At 40.3% G+C, this 26,447-nt stretch overlaps 1 protein-coding gene across 1 annotated transcript in view; it reads left to right on the forward strand.

The window, feature by feature from the left end:
• The window catches only part of adamts17 (ADAM metallopeptidase with thrombospondin type 1 motif, 17), a 178,222-nt gene that overhangs the window by 70,404 nt on the left and 81,371 nt on the right, over positions 1 to 26,447 (forward strand). Inside the window, exons 8-12 of the mRNA XM_037545550.1 lie at positions 2,699 to 2,804; positions 8,467 to 8,607; positions 17,908 to 18,058; positions 21,167 to 21,268; positions 22,684 to 22,829. Coding sequence (XP_037401447.1) covers positions 2,699 to 2,804; positions 8,467 to 8,607; positions 17,908 to 18,058; positions 21,167 to 21,268; positions 22,684 to 22,829 — 646 coding nt within the window. The remainder of the gene's footprint in view (positions 1 to 2,698; positions 2,805 to 8,466; positions 8,608 to 17,907; positions 18,059 to 21,166; positions 21,269 to 22,683; positions 22,830 to 26,447) is intronic.

A 26,447-nucleotide genomic window follows, 5' to 3' on the forward strand; every position in this document is an offset into this window, starting at 1 on the left:
TGTAACTAGTTATATGGTGGTTAGTAAGCTAGCGTTAGCATTATCTAAGGCTGGATAGTTAACCTAACTACCTTTCAACTTTAGCATTGTTTGGCAAATAATTCTTTCGCCTTTTTGAAAAAAACAACGACTTAGTTTTATGATTATAATACGTTTTTGTTTGCTAAGATCGCTGCTATATCTAGTTATACAGTGGTAGGTATGCTAGCGTTAGCCTTAGCGAAGGCTAGGCAGTTAACCTAACTAACTGTCAACTTTAGCATTGTTTGATATATTATCCTTACGTCTTTTTGAAAAAAAACGACAGTTTTGTAATTATAGTAGTTTTTACTTCACTAAGCTAGCTGCATTAACTAGTTATACAGTGGTTAGTATGCTAACATTAGCCTTAGCTAAGGCTAGATAGTTGACCTAACTAGCTATCAACTTAAGCATTGTTTGACAAATTATCCTCACGTCTTTTTCAAAAAAACAACAACTTAGTTTAATAATTATGATAGTTTTTAGTCCGCTAAGCTAGCTGCTATACCTATAGTTATACAGTGGTTAGTAAGCTAGCATTAGCATATCATACTAGCTTTATTACACTCGCATTACTTTTAACTACTATCTTGTTGTTTGCTTACACTTTAGATAGGTCAATTGATACCGGAGTCACTCCCAGGAAGTACACTGTTCTACTCATAAATGCGCATTAGCTAGCGGTAACCTATATTTGTCAGTGTATAAGATTCTCTAGTGCAGCATTTCATCCCTCAGCCTCACCAGTTTAACAGAATTTTATGATTTGTATCCTTTCTGTGTTTTCATTCATCAGTGTTCTCTCACTACAACACCCAGCAAGCATTGTTCAAATGCCTTTACTTACTATTGTAGCGGCTTCCTACCAGTGGTGTTAGCTATCTGGCCTTGTTCTGCCAAAAATGAATGAAAGAATAACCAACTCTAAAGATTTTGCCCCAAAGTGTGTGTAGTTTTAAGTTCTTTCCACCTTCAAATACCATCAGCAGAAGGTGGATTTTGTAGTCTTTAAACTGGAGACTATTGCACCACCACTGTACAAGACAAGTAGGCAAGTTTACGACAGACATAATAATGGTAATTGTTGGTTATTGTAGTGGGTAACACCTGTGCCTTCTATGCTGGAGACTGGGGTTCAAGCCCCACCTGGGTAAACACTACACTATACCAATAAGAGTCCTTGGGCAAGACTCCTAACACTGCTTACCTATACATCAATCCATCCATTCTTCCATCATCTTCCGCTTCTCCGGGGTTCGGGTCACGGGGGCAGCATCCTGAGCAATGAGGCCCAGACCTCCCTTTCCCCAGCCACTTCCACTAGCTCCCTGGGAGGGATTCTGAGGTGCTCCCAGGCCAGCTGGGCGATATAGTCACGCCAGCGTGTCCTGGGTCTTCCCCGGGGTCTCCTCCCCTTTGGACTTGCCTGTGACACCTCCCAAGGGAGGCGTCCAGGAGGCATCCTTACAAGATGCCCAAACCACCTCAATCGACCCACCACCGATGGGAGGGGCAGTAGTAGGGGTGCGGTGCATTGTGGATCGGGCAGTGTCCGAAGGCGTGGGCCTTGGCGTTCTGCTTACCTATATATATATATATATATATATATATATATATATATATATATATATATATATATATATATATATATATATAAAACAAATAGATTAAATTGTAAGTAGCTCTGGATAAGAGCATCTGCCAAATGTCGTAAATGTAAAAATGGTTCTATGTATCTTTTTGGCCAGAGTGACCCTTAAACTTTTGGTAACGCTTCACTGATGGGCAGCATTCTTAAGGCTATGAGAGGCCTACATAAGCCTTTCATGGAATTTGACATAAACCTATAGAACTTTTTATAAAGGCTTATTCCGACAAGTGTCTGTTGTCATGGCTGTCCATGTTGATGTCCTTTCACCTCAGTAAGTGTTCTAATGACAACTTATGGGAGTTTTTTTAAATTGGTATACAGGATTAGGTCATGCAGATCTTATGCAGCCTTTATGTAGCTGTTGTGCAAAGAACTCTTTGAGCACTTTTATTTTGAAGTGTGTACCATCTTCATGCTGTTTTATAATACCGTCATATCTCACAGGACATCATACTTGGCAAGAAGCACATTATCCAAGTAGCAAACTGCACTCTTTTCCCCAAATGCTACTATTATCTTCATATGCCATAAAATATTGCCCATTAAATTATGCCTAGGACAGCATTATTAAGGGATTATGGAGCTTGATGGTGGGAGATGCACCGGCATGTCTGTTCTTTCCTCTGGAGAATGCTAGCTTACGTAGCCTCTCTTCTGCGCTGCTGTTCACCAGGCTGCCAAATCACACCAGTGTAATTGGCATAGAAACAGGGTCAGTATTACAAACCTCCCAAGTATGAGGAGGCCAAAGAATCAAAAACAACTCTCGGAAACCAAGAGCGAGTTTAGCAGACCCACACCAATGTCCTTGAAACTAGCTCATTTTGTGTAATCAATGCTAAGAACATTACTTTCTGGGGATGAAAAACAGGCCTGGAGTAACATCTGGCCAGGAGATGGAAAGTCGAGGAAAATAGGTTTGGTTGGTTTTGACAATTTGCAGGGCCATATAAAGCTGGAAAAGTATCAGGTCTATGATGTAACTATCATTTCCCTTCATCCTGGTGCCATTTCGTTTCTACACAGGTATCGCCTACCTGGGAGGCACCTGCAGCGCCAAGAGGAAGTGTGTACTGGCAGAGGACAATGGACTCAACCTGGCCTTCACCATCGCTCACGAGCTTGGACACAAGTGAGTACAGAAACCACACACTGCGGACCAGTGATCTAACAGAGTCTACTCTGTGCTGTATACATTCTCCATACACTTATTTGTACCTCCACTCACTGGCCACTTTATTAGCAACACCTACCTTATACTTCCACTCACTGGCCAATTTATTGGAAACACCTACCTTATACTTCCACTCACTTGCCAATTTATTGGAAACACCTACCTTGTACTTCTGCTAACTGGCCACTTTAGTAGAAACACCTACCTTGTATTTCCACTCACTGGTCAGTTTATTAGACACACCTACCTTTTGAAACACCTACCTTGTACCTCCACCACTCACTGGCCATTTTGTTAAAAACACCTACCTTATACTTTCACTCACTGGCCACTTTATCCAAAACACCTCTCTTGTACCTCCACAAACTGGCCACATACTCAAGTGGCTCATAGTTGGAGGATGGCTTACACAAATAGTGCATCAACAGGCAGGCTAAAGTGCCTGAAGGTCATAAGGAAGAAATAAAGTTGGAAATGTGTTTAGTTACTACACAAACTAGTAACTAGTAAAACTTCATTTACTAAAGCCATGACATTTCATTCATCAGTAGCGTTTTGAGTGAAGTGTTCTATTAAACACGCTCAATTCTTCACTGTGCATGCTGGCTTCTATGATTTGACTCATTTAGAAAAAGCCTGTTGATCATTTTACCTCTTTCCCACGTTGAGATTCAGCATATTAGCTCTACATATATGCTAGCTGTATCTCAGGGTAGGTATTACTTTTTCCACAACTGCATCAACTCATTATCCTTCCTGGCCTGAAGAAAGCCTCCTTTGATAGGGCAGCATTGGCCAGCCAACATCAAATTCACCTGGAAATATAGCCAAAGCTGTATTAGTATTAGCGTGGGCTTTGTAGTTGTGCCAGTTTAGCATAGAGTTATCACGGTGCGCGCTCCAGTGGCAGCCAGCAGGGTGGCGAGGGCCTAGCGGGAGCTTTAAATGCTGGCAGCAGAGAGTTGGCCCGCAGCGCGTCCGACTGGTGCCGAAACCAAGAGTGCACTTGCGTAGCCATGGTGCTAACACACACACAGAAGCCTCCATTGTGTTCACTCTGTAAAACACCTATTAAAGCGAGAATATTAGGGGTTTAAGTGGAACTGTATTTGCGTAATATAAAAGCTGTAATCTAGCATGTGAGGGGGTTTGTTTTTTTAAGGTTTCACCTGGATTAGTGCACGAGGGGCTAAATTTGTCGACTTGACATTTACACACTCAAATGCACATTTACAGGCGCTGCGCTTTGGCATCTGCTTCGGTCTCTGAGACACCTTAGACTGAGATACATGAAAAGCCCCTGTTGTCTTTGATCAGTCTGCTGGAACTCATTGTCTGATCGTTGTCTGATTATCTGAGTCTCTTTTAGTGGATACAATGAGTTGTTGCTGTTAAACGTAGCCTGGCCTTTTGCTTTAGCACGCCAGTGTAAGCAGGTTATATTACTGTCTCTGATTCACATTTCATTACACAGCCATTTGTCTCGCATCAGTGCGATTTTTGATGTATTAAATGCTCATTTGTTTTGAAGAGCTGGTGAAAAAACGTGTAATTATAGTTGGAGATCATAAAAGAGGCCTAATCTCTTAGCAGAAATGGAATTCAACCAAGAAGTGAAAATAAAAAAGCTCTCTTCTTGAATGCTGGAGTTACTCATACCACAGTTCCTTTTCCTTGCTTCTCTGGGTCCATGTTCCAGTGTATCCCAGTGATTCGCTGGGATTTTACCTTTCTGTTGTGATTGTTAGTCAGAGTGGAGAGCAGTGATAGCTGGAAACAGTGCATCGCTTTATAAGGACTAGGTGTATTCACTGTTGAGGGGGAAATAATTCTTACTGTAGTAAGAATTATGTTTACATAATGAAAATACAGTAATAGCATCATTGTAAGTGGGTTTTATGATTTCTAGAGATCTAGCAATTACTTTCACAGAATAAACAAAAAACATTTACCGCTGGGTAAGAAATGTCTTTATTTTTTTGTAATTGTATTAATTTATTTCATGGAAACTACTGATATTCCCAGATATGAGTATAATTGAATTTTTTTAAAAAAAACTTGGAGCTGACAACATGCAAGAAGTGTTTATAAAGTAAGAACTACCAAACTATATCAACAACTGCCAAACGATACTAGGAATAACTACATACCAAGAATTTGCAAATCTAGAACCATCAAATCATGCCAAAAAGTACCAAACCATACAAAGAACTACCAGAGCCTAGCAGGAATAAACTGTACCAAGAATTTCCAAACCATACCGTGCTGTCGAGCCATACCAAGAATCACCAGATCACATCAAAAACTACCAAACTATACCATGAACTCCCAAACCATACCAAGAACTTCTAAACCTCGCCAAAAACTACCAAACCATAACAAAAAATAACAAAAGATACCAAAAATAACCAAAACATACCAAGAACTAACAAACTGTACCAAGAGCTACCAGACATACCAAAAACTACTGCGTTGTACCAAGAACTGCCAAAAATGCCCCAAAACTTACAAACCATACCAAGAACTTCCAATCAGTACAAAGTTCTACCAAACCATTAGAAAGACAAAAAATCCAGTTTGCTTCTGCTTTTGTAAATCACACTCATTTTCATCAAAATGTACTTCATAAATGTTATTGAAGAAAACAATTCATAGCTCAACTGAGAAACAAGACAAGCAGATATTGCATTTGTGGATATTGTGAAAAGGGGTTAAACGTAAACTCGCCAGCAATCACTGTTCTGCTGTGTGTTATTTCAGCACTAATGATGATTTAGAAAAGACATCACGTCCTCAGGGGTCTAATGTACTTGGCCACTGTCGCTTTCACATGGTATCATAAAATAAAAACTGAAAAATGATGGACAAGACAAGACAAAGTGTGTATAGAAAATTGTAAGAATATATGATAACCTTGTAAAACAGCTACATATAGGCTTGATATTGGACTGATTAACTACTGAAGGACTCATCTCGATTTGTTTCTGTTCATATGGTTCTAGATCAGGATTGAAACAAACCTCCTTGTCTTGTGCTCTTGTCTGATGAAGATATCTAGTTTAAGAACCTGTTCTGCTGCTGTGAGCCGTGTTATTAGTTTGGCAGTGAAATTCGTGTATGTGTTTCCAAGCCTGCTCATTGTAGTCTGTTTGAGATCTGCACACACATTTTGCCTCTTCATGCAAATCCCTCTCAGCCCTATTCTTTCCATCACTAACCTCATATAGACAGTTGATGAACATTTGAGTGCTGCATTATCGACTAAATCATCCAACTGTATTGCTATTTAAAAGGACATAACAGTAAAATCATGTTCTTTTCCTTGTAAATGGCCTTCCAATGCGATATTTCTGATTTCTGCTGTGCTCACTGCGAGTCCTCAGTCTTTTATTGCTTTTATTTCAGTCGGGGAAGAGACGCGCCCTGGAAATCCACCCGCCACGTTCTTTATTAGTTCCTGCGTTTCTCTGCCGCTAGTTCGTTTTTCGGTTGTTGTTTTTAATTTGGAAATGTAGGTCAGGGCTTGAGAGGAAGAAGGCTGTTTCTGCTCGCCCTGCCTCAGATTCCCTCTGTTTCTGTACAGCTGAGCCTTCCAGCGTCACTTCAGGATTGCTGTGCTTTCATTCTGTGTCAGTGGTGCACATAATTATATGTGTTATAAAAAATAGATATAACATTGCGATACTCAAAGATATTGTCAATACATGCAAGATTTCATGCTTGTTAGTGTTTCTAAGGTTCATGAACATCTTGGAACTGCCCACACATTAGTATAATTCAATTTTTAAGTAAAACTTGGAGCTGACAACATGCAAGAAGTGTGTAAAAAAGCAAGAACTACCAAACTATACCAACAACTGCCAAGCGATACCAGGAATAACTAAAATAAACCAAGAACCACCAGATCATACCAAAAACTACCAAATTATACCATGAACTCCCAAATCATACCAAGAAATACCAAAAACAACCAGATCATACCAAGAACTACCAAATTATACCATGAACTCCCAAATCATACCAAAAACTACCAAACTATACCATGAACTCCTCCCAAATCATACCAAGAACTACCATACTATACCAAAAACAACCTGATCATACCAAGAACTACCATACTATACCAAAAACAACCAGATCATACCAAGAACTACCAAATTATACCATGAACTCCCAAATCATACCAAAAACTACCAAACTATACCATGAACTCCTCCCAAATCATACCAAGAACTACCATACTATACCAAAAACAACCTGATCATACCAAGAACTACCATACTATACCAAAAACAACCTGATCATACCAAGAACTACCATACTATACCAAAAACAACCTGATCATACCAAGAACTACCATACTATACCAAAAATGACCAGATCATACCAAGAACTACCATACTATACCAAAAATGACCAGATCATACCAAGAACTACTAAATTATACCATGAACTCCCAAATCATACCAAGAACTACCATACTATACCAAAAATGACCAGATCATACCAAGAACTACTAAATTATACCATGAACTCCCAAATCATACCAAGAACTACCATACTATACCAAAAATGACCAGATCATACCAAGAACTACTAAATTATACCATGAACTCCCAAATCATACCAAGAACTACCATACTATACCAAAAATGACCAGATCATACCAAGAACTACCAAATTATACCATGAACTCCCAAATCATACCAAGAACTACCATACTATACCAAAAATGACCAGATCATACGAAGAACTGCTAAGTTATACCATGAACAACCAAATCATACCAAGAACTACCATACTATACCAAAAATGACCAGATTATACCAAGAACTACTAAATTATACCATGAACTCCCAAATCATACCAAGAACTACCATACTATACCAAAAATGACCAGATTATACCAAGAACTACTAAATTATACCATGAACAACCAAATCATACCAAGAACTACCATACTATACCAAAAATGACCAGATCATACCAAGAACTACCATACTATACCAAAAATGACCAGATCATACCAAGAACTACCAAATCATACCATGAACTACCATACTATACCAAAAATGACCAGATCATACCAAGAACTACCAAATCATACCATGAACTACCATACTATACCAAAAATGACCAGATCATACCAGGAATAAACCTAAGAACTAGAAAACATGCCACAAACTACCAAACCATACCAAGAATAACCAAAACATACCAATAACTACCAAACCGTACCAATAACCACTAAATCACACTAAAAACTATGAAATCATAACAAGAACTGCCAAAAATGACAAAAAACTACCAAACCATACCAGGATTAACCAAACCATACCAAAAACTATAAACTATAAATCACACCCAGAACATTTTTTTGGGAAAGCAGCTCTCACTTGCCTGTCATCGATATCATGCCAAAATGATAGTATTGTCAATTGCTGTTGGCTAGGGGGCATGATCAGTGGTCAGAGGAGACACATTTAAAAGACGTGGAGGTGCCAGCTGCAAACGGCCATAGATCTCACTGTCCACTTATGGTCAGATCGTGTGAGACAGATGTCAATACTGAGTGTCTTTTTTGAAATGTGCGGTATAAAACTGTCCTTCTCCTTTACAGCATGGGAATGAGCCATGATGATGACCATGCCACCTGTACCGGCCATTCCCACATCATGTCAGGAGAGTGGGTCAAAGGCCGTAACCCCAGTGACCTCTCCTGGTCTACTTGTAGCCGTGATGACCTGGAAAACTTCCTCAGGTGAGAAAATCCTAATTGCGATCCTTGGTATCAGTTTGCATTATTCTGAGTGTACTTTCATGCAACAATACAAGTGACGTCCATATAAATGAATATGACACAACCAATCGAAAGCCTTTTTATCTGGTCAAAGAACGTGAAGCTTGTCTAAATCATGCAAAGTGTGCCCATGTCTGAAATCCAGATCCACTGGAAGTTGGATCCTCTGAAACATGCTGTTATACAGCAGAGATAACCCTAAAATATTAAAGATTTTGGCCTGATACCATATTCTGCCTTCAGATAGCATGCTTTTGCTCGCGCTTTCTGCCCGATGGATGCTGGGATGGGCTCCAGCAAGCTCCACAACCTAGAAGGATAAACGGTTTAAAAGATGGATGGATGCTTTTGCTTGCTCAGTTAGCATACTTTTGCCTGCCAGTTGGTCTTTCATGTGCTAAGTTAGCTTTCGCATTCTAGGTGAGGTTTTCCTCACTGGGTTACCTTTCGCTTGCAAGGTTAGCTTTTCCTGCACGGACCTGAATGCTGGTATGCTGGTCAGCAGCAATGGAAGTAAATATGTTGATCCACACCAAAACCAGCATATGATGTGTTTCTAATGTTGGTATGTTGGTCAACCAGCATGACCGTGCTGGATGACCAGCTAAACCAGCATCAGACCAGCATTAGACCACCGTAAACCAGCACAGACTAGGTTAGACCAGCATGGAATTCATGCTTCCTCATGCATCGCCTTTATCTTGCTAGTTTAGCTTTCATTTGCCAGGTTACGTTTTTCTTGCTGGCTTGCTTTTGCTCTCTTGTTTGCTTTAGTTCATTCGTTTGCTTTCGTTCACTACACTGGCTTTTATAGCATCGCTTACTAGGTCGCCCTTCATTTTTTTGGCTAGCTTTCGCTTGGTAGCTTGTGTTTGCTATCTAGTTTGCTTTTGTTCACTAGATTAGCTTTTGCTCACTCGATTAGCTTTTGCATGCTAGGTTTGCTTTCTTTCGCTTGTTTGTTCTAATTGGGAAAGAGTGAGACAGGAGCACTATTTTTAAAGCTGCGTGGACGGGATAAGCAACGTCAGCTTTCTAACGGGGTGGGAAAACTTTAAGTAAACATTTCCGTAATGTTAGGACTGCCTAGCTTTGAAAGAGGTGAAAATTATGTCAACGTACATGAAGACAGTGGAAGATTATTCATAAGGCCTGCTTTGAAAGAGACTAACATTAGCTTTAATTCTCTGATACTTTTTGGAACCTCAGATTTGAAAATCAGTGGTGATAGGCCTGTTATCATTTCACCAGGAAAACTTCTTTACTCTAAGCTCTATGAGGCTGAATCGCTAAGAAATCCCCTCCTGCATAACCTAACCAGACACACACACACACACAAACCCACAGCCGCAGTAGTCTTACTGAGAGGGCTTTGCTCCAGTAGCTGCTTTATATGTAGCACAGCATTATAATAGTGGAAAATCAGCCCTGTGTGTGCATGTCATGAAAGGCTGCAGTTTCCAGTTTCTGGCCTCCACGGTGCTTCTGTAGGCCCCTTTTCTACTGCACCTCTGAAGCATAATCATATTGCATGTCTGAAGGCTGTTAGTGCATCAGTGATAAGAAAGTGACTCGTATTCAACTTTCTTTAGAATTAATGTGGAAAATCAAGTGTAGCGAGCCTAAATATCAGATGCAAGCTTTTTTGAGTTATACAGAAAACACCATCTAAAATGTTTGCTTGCCAGATCAACTGTACACTGCATTTCTACATCTGCTAAGTTTTGTACGTAGTGTATATTAGGCTACCTACGCAGTGGTTTCATAACGCATACATAATCATTAAATAACCAGTGTTTGAGTGCTTATGAACAGCTTATGCCAGTAATGCCAGGATGACCTAAATGTTTATGAAGTAAATGACATTTTATTGACATAAAGGGCATAAAGTAGACAGACATTTGTCCCATTTATAACATTTATTAAGCATCAGTTATGAAGCATCATTCCCATGCAATGGACCTTATTAGGCAAGAGCACCATATATCAGCTCTATGAAAAATAAATATTATTTGAGTAAATAAATATATATAAATCTACTTGAGTTAACATACAAAAAGTGCTTGTTTTCAAATATGAGTACTTCTTTTCAAGTATCAAAGGTAAATGCACAGTGAGTTATTACAGTTGTTATGCTCAGTTAGCTCAGTGAAGAGTTTCTATTAAGGAGTCTTTTGTGGCTGCAGACATGAAAGACAGAGCTGCTTAAGAAGATCTGCAGGTCTTCTTTCAGAGAACTCCTATAGAACCAGGGAACGTAAATCTGTGTTTTCTTTCCAATTAGGTTCATTTTATTCTTGTAGGCAAATTGTACACATGCATTAATTATAACCTTTGAATAATGTTCCAGTGGCCAAAAAATGATTGATATAGTTATTTCTGTTCTCTCGATGTAACCTGGGTGGTCTTAATCTTGGGTAACAGTTCTGAAAGCACTCCCCTGACCAATTACAAGGCTGGTGTCTTTTGCCCCACCCATACAAAACAGTTTCAGAGTCAGAGAAACTTGGCGAGCTAAAGCTAACCAAGCATAACCAAAAGCTAGAAAGCTAAACCTCTTGTCTACAGCTGTTGTTTGTTCCTTCACGCGTTGCTTCGTTCATGCATTTGTTTGTTCGTCCAAGACTTTTTTCACCCAGTTACTGTCACATAAAAGTTGGATTTCTGTCCTACTTATTATAACAGACTGCCTCTACAAACATTAGTGAAAGAATGGGTAACAAGTCCAGTCGTGAAATTTCCTAAATACTAAATATTCCACAGTCAACTGTCAGTGGGATTATAACAAAGTGGAAGCGATTGGGAACGACAGCAACTCAGCCACGAAGTGGTCGGTCACGTAAAATGACAGAGCGGGGTCAGTGGATGCTGAGGCGCATAGTGCGCAGAGGTCACCAAATTTCTGCAGAGTCAATCACTACAGACCTCCAAACTTCATGTGGCCTTCAGTTCAGCTCAAGAACAGCGTAGAGAGCTTCCTGGAATGGGTTTCCATGGCCAAGCAGCTGCATCCAAGCCTTACATCACCAAGCACAATGCAAAGCGTGGAATGCAGTGGTGTAAAGCACCGCCACTGGACTCTACAGCAGTGGAGACGTGTTCTCTGGAGTGATGAATCACACTTCTCTGTCTGGAAATCTGATGGACGAGTCTGGGTTTGGTGGTTGCCAGGAGAACGGTACTTGTCTGACTGCATTGTGCCAAATGTAAAGTTTGGTGGAGGGGGGATTATGGCGTGGGGTTGTTTTTCAGGAGTTGGGCTCAGCGCCTTAGTTCCAGTGAAAGGAGCTCTTAATGCTTCAGCAGACCAAGAAATTTTAGATGATTTCGTTCTCCCAACTTTGTGGGAACAGTTTGGAGACGGCCCCTTCTGTCCCCTTGAGCAAGTTTGGTTTGGAAGAACCTGGCCTGCACTGAGTCCTGACCTCAACCCAATAGAACACCTTTGGGATGAATTAGAGCAGAGATTGCAAGTCAGGCCTTCTTGTCCAACATCAGTGTCTGACCTCACAAATGGTGTTCTGGAAGAATGGTCAAAATTTCCCATAAACACACTCCTAAACCTTGTGGAAAGCTGTTATAGCTGCAAAGGGTGGTCCGACATCATATTAAACCCTATGGATTAAGAGTGGGATGTCACTCAAGTTCATATGCATGTGAAGGCAGACGAGCGAATACTTTTGGCAGTATATATATATCATCATCATCATCATCATCATCGTTGACCGCTAGTCCAAACAGGGTCGCGGTAGCAGTTGGGAGAGCAGAGTGCACTGCTCACCATATATCAATTTTACATATATATATAAATTATATATAAAATGTTTTTAAGTTACATAAATTTCTTACTTAGAAATTACAACTTCATAACAGTATTATTAATGGAACAAATATGTTGCTGTAGTTTCAGGCTCTTTATATCAATACTAAGTCATTTATATTACAAATTATCATATCATAGTTTTTTCAAGCATGGCTTTATAAATATGCTATCCAGTGCTTATACATTAGTTATGAAGTCTCTAAGTGCACATAGCCTTCAAATAAAGCATTACTCTTTACATTCCGTCTAAGCAGTGATGCTTGGCCAATAAAACCAATTCTGATTCTGACTCTCAGCTCCAGGAGAGACAAACATATAATATTGCAGCTCGTCAAACCGTAACTTCATTTACAACCTGTCGTATTAGGCTGGCTGTCAGTGGCTTGTTTGTCATCAGTCGATATTCCTCTTGATTAAAGCCCCTCATTCCCCTGCACACTATTGATTTTCACTCTGAACAAGAAATATGCAGCATTGCCTTTTAGTCCTGACACTCTCTCAGCTGAATAGTGATCTCCTAACTCAGTCTAACAGACACGAACAACATCAGCAGCCTCAGTCGAGTTAAAGGAGTTTAGCAAAATCAAATGTACGCAACTTGTTTCTAACACCATATGAGCTACAAATTGATTAGCTGAAAACAAGTTTTATACTTCCAGTGCACAACTAAGGAAATAAAGATACCACACATGCTTGATTCATGGACTATATTCAGAAAAAAGGGATCAATTTTTGAGACGTAGGCATGCAGTTTGCACAATGCTAATGCTAATTGGTGTGGTATGTGCCTTGATTGCTTATTAGCTACATTAGCCCAAAGCTGGCATCAAGGGGGTCAGATAGTGGGACAGTGCCCCACCAAACAGTCGTCATACCTTTGTAAGCCCACCGTTATATTGTGTACGCTTCTATTGTCGCAAGCGGCAAAAAACAGAGTTGAAGTGAAGATAACATGAGCTTGCATGCACCTGGTATAAAAGGCTACTCAACATAGAAGGGTTCACATTGTTTTGGCTGCATTTTGAGAATGTGTGGCGTAGACATCTTGTGACAGTTTTTTTCTTAGGTTTTTTTTTTTCTGCTGCCTAGATGCACTGCACTCCTGTTGCCCCTCCATTGTGGTGTTAATAATCATAGTAATAAAAATAGTTCTATTTCCACAGTTCCAAAAGCTGGTGAGGGGGGATTACAATGGCCTCGGTATAGAGTTACTTGGGTAGCCAAAATGAGTCCTTAATTGCAAGGGAAAGTCTCATTCCACGGCTACAGCGCGTCACACAGGCGTAGCATTTTCCTGCAACCGAACACCACCGGTCCGGGCAGCCTCATAGCAATACAGCTTCACTCAAGCAGCTGGTCCAGGCTGCATCAAAGCTGTGATGTAGCGTTACGAAAATGGCCAGATCAAGAAGCCTCTGAGCCATGGTTGGAAAATCACTCTTGGCTGCTTGGGCCTACTTTAGCCTTGTAGCTTCAGTGCAAAACTAAAGAAGCAAAATATAGACACTGAACATGCCTTAAGTGTGGATTTAGGGTAAAGGGGGAAAACTTATCCATTTCTCAGTAAAGTTTGAGGCAAATGTGATTCAAGCATGCAGTTTTCATGATGCTACATTTACATTTACAGCATTTGGCTGACACTCTTATCCAGAGCGACTTACAATTTGATCCTTTTTACACAGGAAGGCGAATGCAGTGTTGGGAGTCTTGCCCAAGGACTCTTATTGGTGTAGTGTAGGGTGTTTACCCAGGTGGGGATTGAACCCCAGTCTACAGCGTAGAAGGCAGAGGTGTTAACCACTACACTATCCAACCACTGTTGCTGGGTGTATAAGTACAAGTATAAGCTTCCATTACTGTTAGACTGCATTTGAGATGAGGAATAAATTGTATGAATTAGATTTTTCATCAAACTATCCCTTTAATCACATTCAGCGCAGTTCAAATTTGCCAGTAGCGGTTAGCCGTGCTGCTGGACGCAGTTGTTAGTGTGAAGCAGATGCCAGACATTCTCCGGAATCCTTGGCGCTGTTCGTGAGCGGTGGATTTGCACAGATATGTGTCAGGTGCTTATCAAAACATCTCCCCTTGGCTGTGGTTGAAAGCCCCTGAGAGTGAGGAAATGCAGCAGTGTGTGTTGGAGAAATCTCTGACACACACTGCGCTCTGCTTGGCCTAGTTTTCAGCCCAGCCCAGGAAGGGGGGTCACGGGGGGCATTTTTCCTGCAGGGAAATAAATATTTTGTGGGAGTTTGTTAGAGAAAAGTACTTAGGTGTTGGAAAATGAAACTGTGTGTATGTGTGTGTGTGTGTGTTTCTTGCTTTTAATGAGTAGGACTTAACTCAGTCTTAAAGGCCTAAGGCAGAAGCCTACTTGTATATATGTGTGGGGACCAGAATTATTACAGTTTTATTTTTATTTAGTTGTTTATTTTGGCTTTTGATTTCAGTTTCAGTTTGTGGATATTAAGGGGATAATAAACAGTTCAAAATACATTATTATATATAAACCACAGAACTTTGCACATTTTGTCCAAAACACAGTTCTTATGCATACAATGCTGTGCAAAAGTCTGAGACCACCCTTCATTTGTTCTGTTTCCAGTCAAAACAGCCATTAAGTAAGAGTTACTCGTTTTTCAGGAGATCGTTTCGAGGAGATTAGATGTAAGATAATCCACTTACGGAAGCAAGGAAAAAAATGAAAGAAAAAAAAAGTGAAAGAACAGGAGTTTCCAAAACTTTCCGAAACCACTGTGTGAAGACGACTATGGGTCTGACGGGATGTATAGCAGATCAAGGAGAAACTCACGGAGAAAAGGAGATGGACACATCAAAAAAAGAATCCAAACAATGGACTGACCACCCCAGAGTCCAGACCTCAACATCACTCAACATTGATTACTTCAGAGAATGATCAACCAATTTCTGAAGATTCTTTGAGGAACTGAAAGTGAGTCTCCTGAAAAGGATGGAAGCTGGAATGAGAGTAAGGAGCGACACAATAAATACTGAAAAAGTGGTGTTATTTTTAGCTGTTTAATTTTCTGTTAGATATTTCTCCTGAAGGGTGGTCGTTGAGTTGAATGCAGTGCTGTACTGACAACAGCTTAATGCATTAAAATCTTAGATTCAATCTTGTTGACATCTGTATTTAAACTCTGCTACATATCATTGATATAAACATGCCATAAACATGTCATGGCAGATGTTACTATTACTGGTCATTTCTTTATTTGAATAGTCCACTAAAGTTTCCTATAGATTATCTACAGATGCTCAAGTTGTTAACAAAATATCTGTTGGAACTCTAAACAGTGGTGGGGTTAGGATTTGGACCATGGTGAGGGTTGGGTTCAGGTTTTTGGTTGAGGTGAGGATTAGGGTTAGGATTACAGATATAATGATGATTATGGTCAATTCAGTAGATATTTAGTTGAATATGATTTGTAAGTAAATTAAGTATCTACAAAGCATCTAAAGTGAACTTTCCAAATAAAACATAACAGGTACTTGTCATGACAGATGCTTTAATGTTGGATATTATAACTACTAAATTCACATGCAAATTTTGCTAAGTGTACTTTTTAATTGAGATATAATTGAGTGATAAGCTAATTATATACAAAGCCATTTATAGGGAAGGTTCTATCCCAAACTCTAAACCCCTAAATTTACACTAATGAAAATAGTACTTTAAATTAATTTGTATTTTGTAAGTTTTTCTATTTATCATGGGTTTAATTTAATTTTAAAAAAGTGTTACTCTATAGGTAAAGACTTATTTTAGCCACGCCCCTGTACTTTGGACCCGGAAGTGAGACTACTGTCCTTCATGGCCACATAGTGAACAGTTGGATCCCATTGTTTTGAGGTAAATGTGTCCCAAAGTCTGATAAACAATGCAAAACATGAAAAATTGTCACTACCAAAAGAAAGATTTTCTGCAAATATGTAAACCTTTTTTGTTTTAATGAAAAATTATATTATAAAAAAATTATCCAGAGCGACTTACAGTTTGATCTTTTTACACAAGTAGGAGAAGGTGGTGTTAGGAGTCTTGCCCAAGGACTCTTATTGGTGTAGTGTAGGGTATTTGCCCAGGTGGGGATTGAACCCCAGTCTACAGTGTAGAAGGCTGAGGTGTTAACCACTACACTATCCTGTCATATGACAGGAGTTGGCAACCAAAATGTTAAGAAGAATTGTTTGCCCTTTCAACAAAAGTCAAACCACCTTAGGAGTCGCAACATTTTATGTCCGTTTTACCCTCTTGACTGTAAACATGTCTTCTAATGTACTAAAAAATAGAAAATAAACAAAAACACAGACTTCCTTTGCTGTGCTTTAAGTTTTAGCTCAGCTGTAGCCACTTTTCTCACATCTCCAGCAGGAAACCTTTGCAGAAAAGTGGAGTAGTTTCTTGTAAAATGTCTCTCAATGTTGGACTTTTTACAAGGCTGAAGTTGCTTCTTATTTGCCAGCTCCTTGTTTGACTTTTCCCGTTCCACATTAACTGCTACACCATTTAAGGTGAAACAGGAGAATTTGAACAACAAGCTGCCAAAGGGGAAACTGAGTCCAGCTTCGCAACTTTTTAGTGTTTGACAGTTTCTCACTGCAGAGTAAACATATCAAGAAACCAGTTGGAGTGTTTATAAATACAAATACATTTGTTCATTTCCAAATGATCGCTGTTCATCTTAAATCTTTCTCTTTTCCTTAGCTACTAGCTAGACGAGACTGTTGTCTGTGTTGCTATGGTGATCAACAGTCTGTACACCACTTCTCAGCGATAAAGGGTGAATTAGCAGTTCTACATTAACTCCGGCATTTAAGACCATTTATTGTTGAAAATGTGTTGATTCCCCCTGGGATCAATAAAGGAATCTGAATCTGAAACAATCAGCAGAGCTTTATTTTACTGCAGAGGAGGACTATTTTATTATTACCTACAAATCTAATTCTGCTGTGGAGCCTCAACAGGACAGTAAAGTAGCCTTGTGCAGCTTTGGAGCTGCATGTTCCTGGTGGTATAGGGTCACTCAAAGCTAAAAGGATTTTAGTCAGTTAAAAGTCCAAAATGTGTTTTGATCTCTTTGACTTCTAACCAGCTTGGAAGAATGGTTGGTTTATGGTGTAGCCATGTCAATGTTTGTAGCAAGGTTCAAGTAAAGTGCTACCAATTATTGAGCAAGTAACAGCATTTGAGATCTGGTTTGCCCTTTTAGTTGTATTAGTTGTATCTTCTGAAAATATTTCCAGAAGTTTAGATCATTTATTCTCTGTGATCTTGTTTGTTTTTCTGTTTGATCGAGATGCTTCCAAAGGGTGACTATTAAATGACTATTAAATGTGGTAGCACGTTTGAAAAGACCATTATCAGACAATGGTTGCCGTTGTTAAGGTGTTTTTTTGTCTGTCCTGCTGTCTCTCAGGTCGAAGGCCAGTGCTTGTCTGCTGCACACGGACCCTCGGAGCCGGTACCTGGTGCGCTTGCCCGCCAAATTGCCTGGCATGCACTACAGCGCTGACGAACAGTGTCAAATTCTGTTTGGCACCAACGCCACCTTCTGCACCGACATGGAGGTGGGTGGCAAAGGAAAATAGGCCCACTACCCTTTATTTATAAGTTTTATGCTTTGCAGGCTTAACAACTTGGACTCTGTGAGCAATTGTTGTGTCATTAAACTGTACATTAGCTTTACTCAGCAGTTGGCGGGACAGTTTGTTTTGGTTTTGCATGTTTTATCGCTCTGGGAAAGTACAATTCAGGGACATAACTGTGGGAAAAATCGGTGTATCTCAGTGCTGCTAATTGCTCCAGATTTGGTACGTTGGAAGCTTTCAGCCAGTTATCGCTCTGTGGCCAATTTCCCATTTGTGAGTGAATGCTTCTCTCTGCCCAGTTGCATCATTTCTCTGCCAGCATTAGCATAGCGGCTCAGCCGGTTAGCCGTCAGAGACACAAACCTTGGAATTTAAAAAAAAAAAAAAATCCTTCTATTGTGTGATTTGGACAGTTCATTTCACAGTATGAGCCAATGTGCTCTGCTTTGTCCAGCTTTGCCTGTCGCTCTTAAGCTTTCTTTCCAGGTTCTTAAACTTAGTTGTCAAAGTCGTGAACAGCCTGTTGAGCCAAGGTCTGTCAAAACGGTCTCTGAACTTTTCTCCTGGTCTTCACGAGCGAAAGGAAGTTGTCGCGTTGATTTACACCGGTAATTGTCCTGGAAAGGTGTTTATGTGGTCTGAGCTTGATTTGAATTTCAAAAAGAAAGGTAGAGCAAACTGTTCGCAGTTCAGTGCTGCGCTTGCTAACGTGTAATCACATCATTCTTTAACTCACCTTGAACGCTTTCTGATCCTGTTCCCACCTTCTTCTCGTGTAACTTTATCCTTAATGATGTCCCACATGGATTTTGTGTCGCCATGGTGAATGGCCAATACATTAGCACGCATGGCAGGTGCTGACAAGTCTGGTTTGATTCCTACAGCAGGTTTGGAGACTTTGGAGCATTTAGCTGTTAGCTATAAGCTATAGATGCCAGTTTGAGCAGATGTTTTGAGGTCTTCACCAACATATTTCATCATGCTGTTAAATGTGCTGTTAACTCACTCTTTAGTGCCAATGCAAAATTTTTCTGCTTTTAAATCTAATCCTCTACATTAATAAGGTAGGATTTAGTTTGAGATGATCTAACGATGCATTTTGAAGAAGGAATCATATGAATGGAAATACACACTGATCGGCCACTTCATTCAGTCCATTTACTTGTTTAAGAGCTCAAGTTATTCATCAGGAGATTAGATATACAATAAGACAAACGTTCACTTCTAACAACCATGCAACCATCCAAGCTGCTTCAGATTTGAAAACATCCACATGTGCTTCTGTCCATCCATCCACTGTGAGAAGACCACTCAGCGTTATGGGTCTGAAAGGATGTGTAGCTGTAAAGAAGAACCTCACTGAGAAAAGGAGACGGACACATCAAACAAAGAAGCTGAACAATGGACTGACCACCCCAGAGTCCAGACCTCAACACCACTGAATGTGTTTGATTACTTCAGTAAACGATCAACCAGCTTCTAAGACTGAGCTTTGGAGGTGTGTCTGCAGATTCTTTGAGAGACTGAAAATGAGTCTCCTGAAAAGAATAGAGTCTGTAATAAAGGTAAAGAGTGGACACAGTAAATACTGAAAAATGTATATTACTCATTACTGTAGTACTGGTCCTAATAGCCCTTTGGACTGGAAAATAAATAAATGAAGCAGGCACAGTATCGGCCTGCATAATATGGACAAAATACCATATACAAGACTTTAGATTCCACACAGAAGCCTTGAATTAAGCGGAGCTTCCATCATCCATTACACAACTGTATATTCTTATTCTTGTTTCAAACAGACTTATGTTACTACCAGGTTAGCGGCGCTCTTACCTAAGGCCGTTGGATGCACACAGCCCCTGGTCTGTTTTTCACTTCTTTTATTTCCTTCCTCGCTTCTTCTCTCGTCTGTCTGGAGGAAGAGTACAGGCTGTAAATCTCTTGTTCTGTCCTGCTGACAGCTTTATGAGGCCAGAGGAGTGCATAGTCAGAGAAATGTACACTCATGTCTTCTATCTGCTCTTCCCTCCTGTCATGGTTAGCATCGCTTAGCCTATTGCATGGAGCCTCTTCTTCCTCTGGGCAGTGTAGGCAGCGTGGCTCCTGATATAGACCATAAAATAGAGTCTTATCTACTGCTGCCCTCCTCTTTTGCCCCTGAGGGAGGTCCAGTAAGCTCCTCAGATCTGCCACTGTGGGCTCGATCACAGAGCTCTTAGTATCTGCACCAATGCTTACGGTGCCCATATGGTAATCTGATATATTGCAGTATATGCACATATATCCATGTAGCATAAAAGGGTAAGACATATAGTTTGAAACATATGTACATACATGTTGTTATGTATTTATGTTTATATTTTTATGTTATGTTTTATGTTATATCTTTGTAAGATACTGGTGATGCATAATATCTGGGCCACATATATATATATGTATATATATGTATGTATGTATGTATGTGTGTGTGTGTGTGTGTGTGTGTGTGTGTCAGATACAAACACTGAACAACTTTTTTAAAGCAAAAAATTAAAAATAAAAAATCTAAATCAAATATACCAGCAATGTATATGAAATAAAAAAACCCTTATATTATTAACATACAGCTTGCGTATAAGAGTAATGTATGCAATACATTAATAATGCTTTCTTATCTGATATTGTTAAATGTGGTACACATATTTCTTCATATATGTTGATAAATGACTAAAATGTATGTCCCATATTTGAAAATGGCCAAGTTGGCATATAGTATGTCCCCTATATGTTCATATGTGACTAAGTTACTAAGTGAGTAAGTATATAAGAGAAAAAAATATGTCATATATGTGAAATCCATACATTTCCATATATCAGATTTCCATATGAGTGCAGCTAATCACGTTTGCAAGCAGAGGAAGTGACAGGCCTCAGATGCTGGAGTGATGCTAAAGAGGTGCCTCAGGAAAGGAACGCGCGCTGAACGTTCACCGCTCTGTCTCTCACAGGCTGTTAAATTGCTCTGCCTTCCACTGAATTCTCTCTATTGATAGTACTAATACTTAGCTAAGCTGCACTAGGCTAATCAAGCATGTTGTGTCATTTCAGCACCTGATGTGCGCAGGCCTGTGGTGTCTGGTGGAAGGGGACACTTCATGTAAGACCAAACTGGACCCGCCTCTGGACGGCACAGAATGCGGTGCGGACAAGGTAACGATCCCTCTCATTTAGCACCTTGAGACGTATTGATTTGAGCACCTATTAATGTATGAATATCTTGGATAGGTTGTGGCTGAGAGCCAACAGGGGTCATGTATTGTTAAATTAGTAAAAGATAGATAGATCACTTTATTAATCCCAGTGGGAAATTCCTCTAATAAGTTATACTATATTAATTTTAATAACTACCTGGCAACTCTGCTGCCATGAAGTTACTGTAAGCTTCTTTTTTTTTACAGTATATATAATTGTCGTTATATATATTGACTGATGCACATACTTCTGCGTGTCCAGCTTATGTAGTCTCTGAATGACAGCCATTAATAGCCATGTATCATTACTTAGTTCCCACTGGGCTTTCTTTCTTTCTTTCTTTCTTTCTTTCTTTTCTTTGCTTAACATTCAATTTGCGTTATAATAATAATAATAATAATAGTAATACATTTTATTTGACGGTGCCTTTCTGACACTCAAGGTCACCTTACATAAAATGAGACAATAATAATAGTAAATAAACAAGTAAAACAATAAAATACAGTAAAAAACACAGTAAAAACCAAGAGATAACACTCAAAGTATAAAATAAAATAAAATAAATGCTATTTGTCTTATTGTACAAAAAAAGTAAAAAACATGGCCAAAATTTGAATGACTATCATTTGTATTACATTTTTGTCAAACTCAAATCATAATAAAATATTTCCTTTTCTATTCACAAACACTGGGGGCAGTCATGGACTGGAGGTTAGGGAGCCAGCCCTGTGACCAGAAGGTTGCTGGTTCGATCCCATTGGCTGACAGTCTATGACTGAAGTGCCCTTGAACAAGGCACCTAACCCCCAATTGCCCGGCATCGTGGATAGGGCTGCCCACCGCTCCGGGCAAGCGTGCTCACTGCCCCCTAGTGTGTGTGTTCACTAGTGTGCGTGTATGTGGGTGTTTCACTGCACGAATGGGTAAAACGCAGAGGTTTAATTTCACAGTGTGCAAAACACAGAGACCAATGGTTGTGCTTTTTATTTTTAAAGCTTAGAATCTGTACTTTCTACGCAATTTCTTAACTTATTTCAAGGAGTTACAAGTGAGAAATAATTCATATAAAATGACATCATGCTTTTGCGGTCTCTGGTGATAACTGCTACTCCTAAAAGTCAAAGCTGCACTATGTATGTTTTGGGGATTTGGCGGAAATGTGTAATTGCATGCATCGTACAGAAGGTGATTCTGTCACCTTGGCATGCACACCATATTCTAGTCTGTTATTATTCTCCTGACTCCGTAATGCTACTTCTTTCACTTTTAACATAAAAAAAATCTGACAGTGCAGCTTTAACATGATTTTATACTCAGAGCTGTGAGGTCATTTTGACTGCGATGGCACTAAGTGTTCCTGCTGTGTGTGTTAGTGGTGTAGGGCTGGTGACTGTGTCAGCAAGACGCCGATTCCTCAGCATGTGGATGGAGACTGGAGTCCGTGGAGTCAGTGGAGCATGTGCAGCCGAACCTGCGGCACCGGAGCGCGTTTCAGACAGAGGAAGTGTGACAACCCCCCGTAAGCCTCACACACAGGCAGACAACCTGCTATCAGGAGTTAAATTGGGCCAAAGTGCTGAGCTCTAGCAGATTTGGCACAAGCTGAGTTCTGGCACATTCGGTTTAACCCTCACAGTAGCGATAATATGCAGTTGCCATCCGTTTGTGAGCTCCTTTAGCTGAACTCTGCAATTATTCTTTAATAATGTTAACATATATATAGACAGAAATGTGTTCACATGTTTGAAAACCAGCAAAACGTGTCATTTGACCGCACATGCTCAAACCTTTGCATACGACTGTAAATAACACTTTTCACAACCCTGCTTCTTTGGGAATCCACCCTAACGCTGCACCCCTCATCCGCAGTATAGCTCATCTTATCCTCATTTCAGCTCCCTGGATGTGCCGAGGCTGTCCCAATCACAGTACGCTCCAAATCTGAGCAACATCCTGTTTTTTTTGGGGTTTCTGGCACAAATTGATTCTTCTTGTGACTGCGCTGTTGGTCCCGATGCTCTGAGAGTCGATTGACAACTGCTTTTGGCCTGCTGGTGTGCGTGTGTGTTAGCACGTGTGTGTTTGGGTGCAATCATTTCTTGGATGTACAGAAAATCTGCTAGCTGCTCTTTGCCAATACAGGACAGAGTTTAAGCAACATTTTTTGTTTCGGTTGTATTCTGCAGTGAACCGAGTGGACGTTTTTATCGCAGCGCTGCGCGTTCACAAGCTAATCATTCTTTCACATGATCAGCCAAGTTGGCCTGTAAATCTTCAGCCTGTGGTGTGCACAGCTGCCTTAAGCATTGGAGGAGGGAGTGGAGCCTTCTTTCCCATGTTTGTGTCCCAGCCTAGCTAAGCAACAACAGTGAGAGATGTGTAGAAGAGTGTAAATCCATACTGAACTAGCTTGAGTGAAAAAGAATCAGGTCCAAAACATTGAGTTGCTGAACAAACACAACAGACTAAAGTGGAGTTAAACCAAGGTGTGAAATGCAAGGGGTCCTGTGGGGGTCTGAGATCCCTAATTAACCCTTTAGACACCCTGAAATCCAGTAGATCTCATTTTTGGAGGCTGGCTAAAACCACTTTAAACCACATGGTATAGTGTTATGGTAACTGTCGACCCCAGGGATTTGTAAGAAAGTTAACACCTAGATTAGAATTTGTTTCAGTCGGCTTTACCATTGAAATGACGAGGTTCTGCTTTTATTGCTCTCAACTAACCAGCGCAGCAGCACTTGTCCGTCACAGGGTGGTGCCATAGCGAATTGGTCTTGTTGCTCTTGTTTTTTAACTGTTATTTCTAGTGTGAATGGTAATGTATCCACTTTGCAGCAGCGTTCTAAGTTTTATATTCATTTGGTGTTTTATGTTCATTTATATTCTATAATACACTGTTAGAAATAAAGGTACCATGCAGGTACATGATTCGTTCATCAAGGTGCAAACAATGTAAGTGTACCGTCAAAGGAGCAACAGTGGTTTTAAGGTCCAACTGTGTACCTTAAATACGTTTTTCCTAGTGGAAAATTAGACATTTGTATCATTTTGTAAACTACTGTTTTAAAACAGAACAATAAAATAAAAAGCCTGGAGGCGAGGCAGGGTGTGTGGAGTCAGCACAACTTAGAAAATATCATTTTAATAGATCATGGTTCAGTTAAGGGGCGGCACCGTGGCGTGGTGGGTAGCGCTGTCGCCTCACAGCGAGGAGGGCCTGGGTTCGATTCCCCGGCCGGGCGGCCAGGGTCCTCTCTGTGTGGAGTTTGCATGTTCTCCCTGTGTCTGCGTGGGTTTCCTCCGGGTTCTCCGGTTTCCTCCCACAGTCCAAAGACATGCAGTCAGGCCAGTTGGACATGCTAAATTGCCCCCAGGTGTGAGTGACTTTCTGTGTCTGTCTGTCTGCCCTGCGATGGACTGGCGACCTGTCCAGGGTGTATCCTGCCTTCCGCCCGAAGACTGCTGGGATAGGCTCCAGCACCCCCCCGCGACGCTGACGGAGAAGCAGCTTAGAAAATGGATGGATGGTTCAGTTATGTTCCCTGACTAAAGGTACTGGGATGTGCCCCTGAGGGGACCACCACAGTGACAGAAAGGGTACTGCCCCAGTGACAGTGTCTTATCTTTTTTCTGAGTGTACAAAAGAGAGACTTTTAGCCCACAGTGGAACACAGGAACCCCCACAGTTACAAGCAGTTATTTCACACTGTCTTTATTAACATAGTTAAAAAAAGAAACGCAGAAATGTGGTTATTAACCAGCTCTGGAAGGAAGACAGTTGGAAATTTGGAAGAAAAAGGAAAAAGACCATTTTAAGAGATAAGAAAAGAGAAGTAAAAGAGAAGATAAAGAAAATATGAGAAGAGAAAACTAGAGAAGATGCAGAGAAGATGAGGTCAAACAAAAGATGAAGAGAAGAAATGAAAAAAGGAAAGAGAGTGAAAAGAAGAAAAGAAAAAACAAAGAGAGAAGAGAAGGAAGAGAAATGTGGAGAACAGAAAAAAGAAGAGAAGAAAGAAAAATGAAAAGAGAGAGGAGAGAACACAAGAAGAGAGGAGAAGAGAAGAGACATGAAAAGAGACGAAAACAGGAGAGAATAGAGAAGCCATGAGAAAAGGAGAGAAGAGAAGGCAAAAGAAGAAATAAATGGATAAGAAGAGTAGAGAGAAGAAGAGAGGAGAGGTGGCAGTAATAGTGGTCCGTAGCTCTGCTCTCCTCCACATTACGAGCTGTAGTCTGTGGTTGTGTTTGTGGTGAAGGCGGCTCTGAGGTCTGACCAGCGTGTTCCAGCAGTCTGCAGAGACTCGGGGTTTACCTCCCATCTGTGGGCTCCTCAACGGCCAAGACACTGAATTACAAGCTGTTAAACAGAGGTGATTTCTTCTGGTCACAGGCCATTAACCGAAAGTTCTGTGGACACAAGGCTGATCCAGTAAGATCACGGCTCCATGTCCACCAAGTAGGCTACTGACCTGGAGGAGTATAACTAATATAACTCTAACATAAGTGTCCACCACTTGTGGTTGTTGTCAATGCTAATTTGAATAATGTATATATATATATATATATATATATATATATATATATATATATATATATATATATATGCTATACAAAACCTTGTATCTCCAAAATGATAACTGTACAGAAGAAGGAAAAAAACGACTTTATTTTTACTGTAAGTCAATGGAACCAGACTTTTTGCAGGTCATTTTTAGCTTTTGCTGTTTGTCCATTCATCATTAAATTTACACACAATGTAAAGAACAACAGGTACTTTTGCATTATATCAAAAACCAGAAAACATACAATAGCTTCCACTTCTTTTTGGGGTGTGTCTGATTTTGAAGTGTGTCTGTGGGCCCATTCATCCAGAAGAGCATTTGTGGGGTCAGTGATGATGGATGAGAGGGCCTCTCTCGCAATCTCTATTCCAGTTCATCCCAAAGGTGTTTGATTGGGTTGTGGTCAGGGCTCTGTGCAGGCCAGTCAAGTTCTTCCATACTGAACTCACCCAGCTTTTATGGACCTTGACTGCATGGCTAGGTGCTTGATTTTATACACCTGTGGTAATGAGAATTTTTGTCCATAGAGTGTGTACATTCCTGCTCAGCCTACACCAGTTTAGCGCCAC

Source organism: Pygocentrus nattereri, chromosome 15 (genome assembly GCF_015220715.1).
Source record: "Pygocentrus nattereri isolate fPygNat1 chromosome 15, fPygNat1.pri, whole genome shotgun sequence".
In the NCBI taxonomy this organism is placed as follows: domain Eukaryota; kingdom Metazoa; phylum Chordata; class Actinopteri; order Characiformes; family Serrasalmidae; genus Pygocentrus; species Pygocentrus nattereri.